Genomic DNA, 12,565 nt, shown 5'->3' with positions numbered 1-12,565 from the left:
ACATGGTAAATATTACAGTCTTTGACAAACCATGCTATAAGTTTAAGTAAAATCAACAAAAAGGAAATAGGTGTATGGCTATGTGATTTTGAGATTAAAGTTAGTCTTGAAATGTAAATAAAATGTGAAATATGTCCTCAAAAAAACAATGTCTCTGTGTGCTTTAATATTTTACAATGAAGGCTAGAGAGACAGTACAGGGGTTAAGGCACTTGCCTTGCATGCAGCCAGTCTTGGTAAGATTCCCAGAACCAAATGATCCCCTGTTGGGAGATCCCACACCAGCACAAGCCTGGTGTAGCCCCCAAGCACCAACAAATATGGCCCAAAAACTCCTCCCCAAACTCTTCCTAACTCAGGAATCATTCCTAGCAGATCTCAGGGGGCAATTTGGGGGTGTCATGGATCGAACCTGGGCCTGCCATACACAAGGCAAATGTCCTACCCATTGTACTATCACTTGGGACCCCAAAGCATCTATTTTTAAATTAACAAAAGGGTAATTATATCTTCCAACTTGTCTGTAGACAGCATTTATTTCTCTGACATCTGAAAACTGTTCCCTGAAAGCAAAAATGCAGGAACAAATGAGGTGAAATAGCAAGAAGTCATCCAGTGAAGCAAAAAGCTCAAAATTGAAGCTAAAAAACCTCAATTACCACAGGGCTGGAGGCCTGATCCAAACCATAAACCCTCAATACTCGATCAAGGCTATCTTCAAAGAAGCTAATGGCCCCTAGCAGCAACTTACCAGGTTTTTGACCTGATGCTGGGTACTGGCCTTGAAGGCCACAGTTGGTAGCTCATTCCGAAGGTATTCTAGCCACTTTTCCACAACTTCCTTGGGCACCAAATCTGATTTAAAAAAAAAGGAACAGATAGGGCTGGTAAACAGAACATCACCTGAGGGTTCACTCCAAGGACAAACCCAACCCTCCTCAACTCTACCCTTTCCAATAAATATCTCCCTGGCCATGCCAATCTCTATCCAGCAACCAAGTTAAGGGTTTGAAAGACCAGCCTAGCCTAGGCACCAGTAGGCCCCTTGGGGAGAAATGGCAAACTGACTATTGGGTCCCAAATGCCTTCCTTCCAAGTTACAATGGCCAGAAGCTCCCTCAGACCATGTTCCCCATCACCTCTCTGGACAATTCTAGGCTAGGTCAAATGTCAAGAATTACCCTGAGAAGAATGGTCACCACGTATAAAGTATTGACCATGTGCTAAGCATTTAATCATTATTTCTCACAACCTGTGAGGCTAGGACAATCAGATCATTGTACAACTAGAGAAGAGGTAACATAAGAAAATAGTACAAGGTTCCAGAGAAAAGACAGTACCAGAAAGAGACATAGACCAGAATGATTCCTAAATCTTTGGGCTTTTCTACCTTCATCTTTGGGTTCTAGCTTGGGGGAAACAGGAACTCCATAATGTTTATCAGTTATAGATATGGGTCAAAATGGAAGAACAGGGAACTAAAAAGCAAAAAGATTAAATTCTATTTCCAAATTTGGCAACACTATGTTGGGTGTATGGGTGCCCACACCTGAGCTCATGTGCACATGTTTAGACAAGTGACTTCGCTTCTTGGATTCTTGATTTTTGTTCTAAAAGAAGAATTCCTATCTTGGCGCATATGCTGCTCAAGCCCATGTGCTGCTTGTGCCAAAGTGGTTGAGCACATGTGGCTCCTGAACACATATAGTGCCTCCATCTCCCCTCTTGAGATGTGTACTTTAAGGCTTTCGTGTCTAGTGCTAGGATGTGTGTAGGGGCTCTCTCCGCCGCTGGAGAAGCCCATGTTCTTTCTTGAGTGCATTACTCTCTCCCCCTCAACACCTTAAAAATCCTCCAAATAAAATCTATTTACTTCACTACTTGTCTACTCCTGAAATTCCTTTCTGCGAGGCGAGACAAGAACCCAGTAACCCTGGGTCCCGGGTGGCAGACTCGGATCAGGAGAAAGTGACCATCTTTCTCCTCCCTGCTTCACATAAGTCACCTGTGGGGCCCAACGACATCATATGGCGACCACAAAGGGACATGCAGTGAAGAAATCCTCGAGGATGGAGGTAATCTGTGGAAAATCTGCTATGGAGGTATGCTGCCTTGGAAATCTCTAGGGGGGATGACGTAGGAATGTGATAACCTCTATGTGAATGTGTGTGTGCAGGAGCACCCTGACAGGTCCTCTTATCGGGCGTGATTTTATGGCTTCACGACCTGGCACTCTTATTATTATTTTTTTTTTAATTAGTGAATCACCGTGAGGGTACAGTAACAGATTTACACATTTTCGTACTTGTGTTTCCCTCATACAATGTTCGAGCACCCATCCTTCCACAGTGCACCCAGTACCCCTCCCACCCCCAATCCCATCCCCCTCCCATGCCCCCCGCGTCTGTGGCAGGGCATTCCCTTTTGTTCTCTCTCTCTCTCTCCTTTTGGGTGTTGTGGTATGTAATAGGGGTATTGAATGGCCATTGTGTTCAATCTATAGTCTACTTTCAGCACACATCTCCCCTCCCGAGCAGGTCCTCCAACCACAGTATACTTGATGTTCCCTTCTCTATCTGAACTGTCTTTTCCCCCCAGCATGTGAGGCCAACTTCCAAGCCATGGAGCCAACCTCCTGGTACTTATTTCTACTATTCTTGGGTGTTAGTCTCCTACTGTTATTTTATATTCCACAAATGAGTGCAATATTTCTATGTCTGTCTCTCTCTTTCTGACTCATTTCACTTAGCATGATACTTTCCATGTTGATCCACTTATATGCAAAATTCATGACTTCATCTTTTCTAATAGCTGCATAGTATTCCATTGTATAGATGTACCAAAGTTTCTTTAACCAGTCATCTGCTCTCTGGCACTTGGGTTTTTCCAGGTTCTGGCTATTGTAAACAGTACTGCGATGAACATATAAGTACAGATCTCGTTTCGACATACTTTTGCTTCTCTAGGATATATTCCCAGAAGTGGCATTGCTGGGTCAAATGGAAGCTCATTTCTAATTTTTTAAGGAGCGTCCATATTGTTTTCCAGAAGGGCTAAACAAGTCAGCATTCCCACCAACAGTGTAGAAGGGTCCCTTTCTCCCCACATCCCCTCCAACATCGGTTGCTTTTGTTCTTTTGGATGTGTGCCATTCTCTGTGGTGTGAGGTGATATCTCATAGATGTTTTGATCTGCATCTCCCTGATGATTAGTGACCAGAAGCACAGGGAAGTAACCCCAAAGAAAAAAAAACACAGTAAAAGACATCATTGCTAAGAAATTTCCAGAGCTGGAGAAAGCAGGCATCCAGATCTAAGGAGTCCGAATAGTACCAGCAAAAAGAGACCCGAATAAAAAGATTCCAAGGCATCTCATAGTCAGAATGACAAATGCTGTGGATAGAGACACAATTCTGCAAGCAGCAAGGTCAAAGAAGGAAATCACATACAAAGGAGCACCCCTCAGAGTTACAGCAGACCTATGTGCCCTCTGAGCCTGAAGACAATGGTGGGACATAGTGGAAAAAACTCAATGAAATGAACGCCTCACCAAGAATACTTTATCGGACTAAATTCTCACTCAAACTTGAAGGAACCATACACTATTTCTCGGATAAGCAACACCTCAGGAACTTCATAGACTCAAAACCAAACTTAAAAGGACTAAAGGGGCTATTGTAAGACAAGGAAGAACCCTTAAGAACAACAAACCCCACAGAAAAATGACACAAGACCTGGCACTCTTAAAGTTCCTCTAAGTCACGGAGCTGGAGTGGGCTGCCTGCGATTCCACGGAGAATATACAGTCAAGGGTGGCAATGGTATAGATGCCGGTCGCAAGTCACAATGCTGAGCCACTAAGGCCAAGTTCTCCACCGGCCAGGCAAGAGTCTGAGTGGTCTCTGCAAGGAGGCACCCTTCCTTTGTCTGTCTCATGTCACCATTCACTACTGGAGGAATGGGAAAAAAACCCACTTGTAGGAAGGTTCAGCAGAAGATCAGCTAGAGGTCAATTCAAATGCTAATGGACGCAGCCATCAGGCTTAGCTCTAGGCAAAGCTAGGCAGAAGAAGAAAAAGAAAAAGGTAAAACAGGTTAGAAGCCCAAGGAAGGCAGCAAGCCAGCAAAAGGCATGGAAGATGTAGCATGCTAAGAAAGGCAAAACATTTTTCAAGGAACAGGGTTCTTTTTAGACCACAGAACTAGGTTCGGCTCAGACACACAGCTGTGGGTCTGCCTGATGCCAGGCCTGCCCAGGGATGCCTGCGGTGGAAACGTCCAAATCCAATGAGCCTCTGAGTAAAGGCCAAAATGGGGCGGGGCGGCATTTAGAGTCCCCTCGGGAGAGGCCAAAGTAAAGGCCAATATAAGGGGGGAGGGTTAGAGTCCCCCCAGGAGAGGCCAAAGTAAAGCCCTGGAGAGGAGTTTTGCTCAAGAACCATCCTGTCTACGGTTTTTCTCTTCCCTAGGTGGTGGGCAACTCAACTTTGATAACTAAAAAATTCTCCTTTGGGTTACTTACTGAAACACTGGAAGAGCTCGAGCTAGATAGTTTAAATAGGGAACAACTTGTTGACCTCTGTAACATCATGTGGCCTGAGTATAAGTTAGAGCACAGGGAAAGATAGCCAGTGAATGGTAGTTTGCATTACCAGACCACTTTGCAATCAGATCTTTGCAGGTAAGGAAAGAAGTAGGATTATCAAAGGAGAGGAGGCAGGAAAATGCAAGATCATATGATTAACTGTTTAACATCAGGAACTAAGAAGTGTGTCACTAAAGCAGTCTATCCCCATGTTGGATGAGAATATACAAACTCCCTGCCTCAGAACTAGTCTTGACCTTAAAATGGTAACATTTGACAACCTTAGGTTTCAACAACTTTGTTATAGTTTGTTTTGCCCGCTTATATCAACAAAAGCGCTTTCTTGACACATTTTTAACAAGCAGGAAACTGGCTGGTCAGGCAGGGAAGCAATGGGAAACGGGGAAATGGGGAGCAATGTTTCCAATTGGCTGACAGGGCTTAACGTTGCCCTGGGGACTGCTCCTTCCTTTCTCAGTCTATCAGTTTTCTCCCTGCCATTTTTGAAGGGTCAGATTGATCGAACAACTGTAGACGTGTGCACATGTAGTGGTGTTTTTAGTCAGTTCATTGTCTGTCTGTCTGTCTGTCTGTCTATGTGGAACACTCGAGTGTTGGAGCCAGAGTGAAAATCAGTCATAAAAATTACACCTGGGGTAGCAGGATCACCACAAGAGATCAAAGTGATATGCAGTCCAGCAATTTAAAGGGCCTAGGTGCTTTTGAAACTTAGACCGGGTTTAAACAAAGACTTATCAGAATGTTGTATCTACAGAGAAAGCAAAATTCTCAATCTAAATTTCTTATTGGAAGAACATTAATGGCTATTAACAGTTGTAATTCTTCTGAAATTCAGAATCTGTACTATCTAGGAAGAGCTATGGAAGTAGTGCCTAAAACTAAAGTGAAATAAGAGTTCAGAGGATGAAAGGCTTTATCTTACAAGCCTCAGCCAATATTAATGAGGAATTTAGCTGTTTTACAAGCAACAGAGGTACAGAAGCTATCAAAATTAACAAAGTTTTCTTATGTTTTCATAAACATTGACAGTCTAAGTGTTTTTTCCTATGCTAATATCAAAGTTTGGTAAAAAAACCTAAAGGGCTCTTTCTGTGTCTGAAAGCATGTTTGTATTCTTGTGGAGTTGTTAGAAGTATCTAGTGTAGCTCATGATTTGAAATAACTACAAGAACTATTAAAATTAAGCCAAAGAAGGTTTTTATCGTGTTTCATAAAAGTTGATGGTTCAAAGATCTTATGCTACTATGTCTATGTTCATATTTGTATCTACACTGGATTATAAGAATGTGAGTTAAAATAATTGTGGTACATGAAAACAGTTTCAAAGAGTAATGGTTAAGCTTAAAACATGAGTTTCATGAGTTGTAAAAATTGGTTGCAAAACTTACCCTACCAGGGCTGGAGCAATAGCACAGCGGGTAGGGTATTTGCCTTGCACGTGGCCGACCCAGGTCGATTCCCAGCATCCCATTTGGTCCCCTGAGCACCGCCAGGGGTGATTCCTGAGTGCAGAGCCAGGAGTAACCCCTGTGCATTGCCAGGTGTGACCCAAAAAGAAAAAATAAATAAATAAATAAATAAAACAAAACAAAAACTTGCCCTACCAGTGTTTTATTTGATCTGAGACTTTTTGGTAACTAAAATTTCTAGAGCTACTTAGCAAAGAGTTATAATGGATTAAGCTCAGATGTCAGCCTGATAGTCTGAAGACACAACAATGTGCCTTGGTAAAAGTTTGAGATAAAAATGGAGAATTTAACGGAAAACATGGGAAATTTTACTGACTATTGTTAATCAGTCTGTCCAGTATGTGAAAATGCATGCTATTATTTTGATAACTTTATTTTATGCAAAGCTTTGTCACCAGGTATCATACCTAGCTCTGACCTTCAGAGAACTTTATACACAAGTGTGAAATCCTTTCTGTCTCATGGTAATCTATGAGTGCTTTAATCTTTTTGTATTTGTGTTTTCCTAGAAATCAGAATCCTAAGGATGTCTCCTGGTTAATTTCTAATGTGAAGTGAACTTTTACCCAGAGAATATATGTTGTAAGGATTTAGTTGTGAGCATCTTTAAAGTTTTTTGAATATCTATAGAAATGACGCAATGGTTTTGAAATGGCACTGCAAGTAGTTTTGTCATATTGGATGAGATGATTGGTAATTTGTGTCCAAACTTGGGAGATCATATTGTACTAAATTCAGTGAGTTTAAACCTGTGGGATAACTATAAGGAATATAGATGTAAGTATTAAGTCAGAAAGATAATGGATGGAGATATCATCAGTGGGGAAAAGGAAGGGAATCCTGTTAAAGTGAAGTTGATTTTGAAATGGGTTGAAGGAAAGTTACAGAACAGGATGAATATAAAGGAATGTGTAGAAGGTTTGAGGTGTGTTTGAAGGAAAGAAACTGATCAAACTGTTTTGTTATAAGAAACTCTTTAAATGACATGCAGAATTATTCTAGTACTTTTTGGTAAGATCTATGGGAGAGATATTGGATGGGTTATTTGGACTCCTGTCACAGTGCTCTCAGATAATGGAATTCTTAAAAGATTGCAGGAAATCAAGGGTTTCTCAACATAGGATTAAATGAATTAGACATGTTTAAGTGTACACTGGACTTCTAGTCAGTGCTCTTATTAATGAAAAGTTAAGGTTTTCAATATGGGATTGAATGAATTAACCATGATGTTAAACTGTATGCTTTACCTCTACAGATTTTAGCTTCTTTTGGCTAGGACCCACAACAAATAGGTGTATCACATCTCATTGTGAGTAGTGAAATGTTTGCTTTTCTCTTCTTTTGTACCTTCAGTATGTTTTTGATGTTTCATGACACTATGTTGTTTTGCATAAATCCAGGAGAAGGTCTTTCCTCTCTGTAATAGGGTCTACCCCTCATGCAGACAGGAAAAAACAGCTATGGGACCCCAAAGCCCTCTTCCAGGGAAACAGTCAAGGGATCAGTCTAAATGAAAGGAGCAGGTATTTAACAGGAACTGTTTCAAGTACCCTACAAACCTCAGGGAGACCCTAGAGGCAGGCAGGCTCAAGGAAAGACTGGAAATCATCACTGCTATGCACAATGAGGAATCTGGAAATCTGTAATGACTGACACAGCCTGGGCCTATTCTCATTGTCCAGAAAAACCCTGGAAACCAGGATCTCTCCCAGCCCTGAAGAAGGGATGGGATGGACTCTTTTTCTGCCAGGACGCCTCTATGGAAAATAAGGCCCAAGGCCACCTCAAGTTCAACCTGAAGGCTTGAGGCCATCCAGTTCATCATGGGACATTTTATGGCCAGGCCTGGATAACTCTGGCATGCCACACAAGATGAATGCCGTCCTGTCTTTAGCCAACCCCAGGACTTCTCAGTGAATAACAGGGCACCCCAAATGGAGAGTTCTCTAATCTTGCTGTATTTATGCAAAAGAACAAGTCAGATTTGTTAAGCCATCTGGCAAAATTTAAAATGAAGGTGGAAAGAAAACCATGTTTCTGTAACTTGCTTTTTGTAAGAATCAGATTCTAATTCTATTCTGATCTTGATCTAAAAGGTATCCCCTTTGGGTAATTTAGATAAAACTTGGTTTGCTGGCTGTAGTTAGGAAGCCTGGTCTATAAAGGAACTCAATGTTGAACATGCTGTCACTAGTCTGACCAGGGTATTGGAAGCCAGAGCTTTACTAGGGGGAACCTCAGCTCAAAGTGCAGAATTAATTGCTTTCCCCCAACCTATCAATTGGTTACAGTGCCAAGAGTAGACATCTAAACTGGTTCTAAGTATTCACTTTTAGTTATATGAGCACAGTCATTTAGAGAGAACAAGAATTTTTAATAGCTCTTAATTCTTGTTTTAGCATGGGATTAATACCCCATCCAGAGAATACTCATCTAAGCCAGAATACTCTGCAAAAGAGGAACAACAGGCATTGGAACAAGGTTTTCAAAAGGAAATTTATAGTTAGAGGGTTACATGAAGCTTCCAACATGGGAAGAGATTGCTTTAATAACACTAGTGAAAACCACCTTCCATTGGAAGGGACTGAAGAGGAAAGTAAGACAATTTCTCAGAACTGTGCTTTCTGTGCCATTAATGAACCTAGAGGAAATCTTGGGCCTCCTCTCCTAACACCTGTTCAGCAACAAAGAATTTACCCGGGAAAGGATTGGCAGCATGACTTCATGCAAATGATCAAGTGCTCAAATTTTCAAGGTATAAATATCTATTGGTTCTTACTGATAGCTTCAGTGGATGGGCAAAAGCTTTTCCAATCTGAGAAGTGGCTTAGTGCTTCTATGCCATTAGAAAAATCTGGACATAAGAAGTCATTTTCTATCAACCGTGGATAAAGCAGTTATTCCTTACCATTGTTTTTATGATAGAAATGGGTATGGCATTATGTTGCCTTGGTTTCTGTTGCTTTAACTCTTCTGTTTTCTAAGACAGCAAACTATTCTGTCCTTACTAAGTCAGAAAGGACCTTCCACATCTCTAGGGTCTAATCACTTCAAAGTGCCATCCCTCAGTCTAATTGATCTTTTCTTTAAGATAACTTCAGGAACCCAACCAATTCATTGTCTGGGCCCACTACAACTAAGGTAGCATGAGATTTTACCCCTTGTGCAGGCAGGGTCAGCGCCCCTCTGTCAGCATGAAGCAGCTTCAGAAAATGGACCACGGACCATTTTTCCCTTAAAGATTTAAGATGGTGAAATCTCTACAGGGGATACATCGTAGGCAGGTAGATAGGGAAAGGCCCTCAGCAATGAAACTTAGGTCAACAGAACTTCTGGGAGGAAAATCCTAAGACTGCTCCACCCTGTGGATACAGAACACAGACCTGCTAAGACCTTCAGTGGATCCTGAGGAGGTTGGACCCCTCTCCATGAAGGAAATTCCTTGAATTCCCTTGGACCTTTCCTTCAATCTGAGTAATTCAGCCCAAAGAAGACCATCACCACTCCCAACCTCCCTGATAACCTCCTTAGCAATGGACTTTTACCTGGGAAGAAGCCCCACGCAGGGGGGCAAGTTGGAGAAACCCTAAAAGACCGCCTTGAACAAAGGAAGCACGCCCATATGCTGCCCGAGCCCATGTGCTGCTTGTGCCAACGTGGCCGAGCACATGTGGTGCCTGAGCACATGTGTCGCCCGCATCTCCCCTCTTGAGATGTGTACTTCCATGCTTTCGTGTCTAGTGCTAGGATGTGTGTAGGGGCTCTCTCCGCCCCTGGAGAAGCCCGTGTTCTCTCCTGAGTGCATTACTCTCTCTCTCTATTACTCTCTCCCCCTCCACACCTTAAAAAACCTCCAAATAAAATCTATTTACTTCAAAAAAAAAGAATTCCTATCTTTCACAGCTTTTACAAATACTACTGAATTGCAAAGTCTCAGTGCATGCTCCAAGATAGAATTTCAAGGCATAGCCCATTTTCTGCCTTATTAAATACTGCCCAATACCTACCAATCTTGTTCAAGACCAGGACCAGTTTTTTGTTGCCTTCTGCCTGTAACACAGCTTCCTCCATTTGAAAACATCGGCAACCTAATGGGTCTCTGGCATCCAGGACTTCCAGAATCACATCAGAGTATGACACCACCTACAGAGGTAGGGATGGAGGTAAAGTCAGGAAAAGAATTAGATAGCAGCCACACTGGCCAATTTCCCAATCTGAATAATGAAAATTGAAAATAAATAAAACATGAGACTAGATTGGTGCATTCACAAAGGATCTTAAGTGGATTCCCCCTTATACGTAACATTTCAGTATCTATATTGCAAACTGTAATGCCCAAGAGAAGAGAGGGAGTGTGAGAGACAGAGAGAGAGAGAAGAAAGTGCCTGCCATCGAGGCAGGCAGGGAGGCAGGATGTGGGAAAGTAAATGGTACATTGGTGACAGGAAATGTACACTGGTGAAGGGACTGGTGTGGAACACTGTATGACTAAAATCCAACCATGAGCAACTCTGCAACTGTGTATCTCATGGTGATTCAAATAAAAAACAAAAAAGATATTAAAAAAAATAGATACCCCCCAAAAGAAACTTACAAAGGGGCTGGAGAGGGAGAGAGAAAAATGGATTTCCATACTTTACGGAACTCCTTGTAATATGCCTTCCTTGTGGCCTCATCATCCAACTGAGGAAACATATTTAATTCCTGCATAACTTCCTCCTAAAAGAAAAAAAAATGGTGCAGGAGAGATGAGACAGGGCTGTGGAAACAAGTGGTCAGTGGAGTCATGTGAGTCCCAATCCATTGAAAAGTAATTCTAACCTGTCAACAAAGCTGGGAATTAAAATATAGAGAGACTTATATGGAGCATGTGCATGTGCATAAGTGTGGGTTCAAGTAGCAGCTGGAAACTGGAGTATACACATGTGTAAGAGAAGAATGTGAATAAGTGGATCAACATGGAAAGTATCTTGTTAAGTGGAATGACTCACAAAGTGAGGGACAGACATAGAAAGATTGCACTCATCTGTGGAATATAAAATAACAGAGTGGGAGACTAGCACCCAAGAATAGTAGGGATAAGTACCAGGAGGTTTGCTGAAGAAAGGGACCCTTCTTCACTGCTGGTGGGAATGCCGACTGGTTCAGCCCTTCTGGAAAACAATTTGGACGACTCTCAAAAAATTAGATATTGAATTCCCATTTGACCCAGCAATACCACTGCTGGGAATATATCCCAGAGAGGCAAAAAAGTACAATCGAAACAACATCTGCACATGTATGTTCATCGCAGCACTGTTTACAATAGCCAGAATCTGGAAAAAACCCGAATGCCCCAGAACGGATGACTGGTTGAGGAAACTTTGGTACATCTATACAATGGAATACTATGCAGCTGTTAGAAAAAAGGAGGTCAAGAATTTTGTAGTCAAGTGGATGGGCATGAAAAGTTTCATGCTGAGTGAAATGAGTCAGAAAGAGAGAGACAGACATAGAAAGATTGCACTCATCTATGGTATATAGAATAACAGAGTGGGAGACTAACACTCAAGAACTGTAGAAATAAGTACCAGGAGGTTGACTCCATGGCTTCGAGGCTGGCCTCACGTTCCGGGGAAAGGTCAACTCAGAGAAGCGATCACCAACTACATTGTAGTCGAAGGCCATGTGGGGGAAGGGAGTTGCGGGCTGAATGAGGGCTAGAGACTGAGCACAGCGGCCACTCAACACCTTTATTGCAAACCACAACAGCTAATTAGAGAGAGAAAACAGAAGGGAATGCCTTGCCACAGTGGCAGGGTGGGGTGGGGGGGAGATGGGATTGGGGAGGGTGGGAGGGACACTGGGTTTACGGGTGGTGGAGAATGGGCACTGGTGAAGGGATGGGTTCCAAACTTTGTATGAGGGAAGTATAAGCACAAAAGTGTATAAATCTGTAACTGTACCCTCACGGTGATTCTCTAATTAAAAATAAATAAATTAAAAAAAAAAATAACAGAGTGGGAGACTAGCACCCAAGAATAGTAGGGATAAGTACCAGGAGGTTTGCTCCACGGCTTGGAAGCTGGAGTCACATGCTGGGGAAAAAGGCAACTCAGATAGAGAAGGGAACACCAAGTAAAGAGTCTTTGGAGGACCCACTATAGATTGGAGATGCATGCTGAAAGTAGACTACAGATTGAACACGATGGCTACTCAATACCTCTACTGCATACCATAGCACCCAAAAGGAGAGAGAGAGAGTAAAAGGGAATGCCCTGCCACAGAAGCAGGGTGGGATGGGGGGGATGGGGTGGAGGTGGTGGGAGGGACACTGGGATCATTGGTGGTGGAGAATTGGCACTGGTGAAGGGATGTGTACTCGATCATTGTATGACTGAAAAGCAAGCATGAAAATCTGTAAGTCTGTAACTGTATCTCACAGTGATTCACTAATGAAAAATTTAAAAATTAAAAAATAGTAAAAAATAAAAAAGAGAAGAATGTGAAAG

The 12,565-nt window shown here is 42.2% G+C and overlaps 1 protein-coding gene across 2 annotated transcripts in view; it reads right to left on the bottom strand.

Annotated features, from left to right (window-relative positions):
* The window catches only part of GNL3L (G protein nucleolar 3 like), a 41,224-nt gene that overhangs the window by 12,160 nt on the left and 16,499 nt on the right, over positions 1–12,565 (bottom strand). For both annotated transcript variants that reach the window (XM_055122390.1, XM_055122391.1), the window contains 3 exons: positions 10,710–10,793; positions 10,082–10,217; positions 752–855 (listed from right to left, as the gene is read on the bottom strand). In XM_055122390.1, the coding sequence (XP_054978365.1) occupies positions 752–855; positions 10,082–10,217; positions 10,710–10,793 (324 nt within the window). The remainder of the gene's footprint in view (positions 1–751; positions 856–10,081; positions 10,218–10,709; positions 10,794–12,565) is intronic.

This window comes from Sorex araneus, chromosome X (assembly GCF_027595985.1).
Source record: "Sorex araneus isolate mSorAra2 chromosome X, mSorAra2.pri, whole genome shotgun sequence".
Classification (NCBI taxonomy): domain Eukaryota; kingdom Metazoa; phylum Chordata; class Mammalia; order Eulipotyphla; family Soricidae; genus Sorex; species Sorex araneus.
Note: the sequence above shows the minus strand (reverse complement) of the source record. Positions and strands in the feature narration are given on the sequence as shown.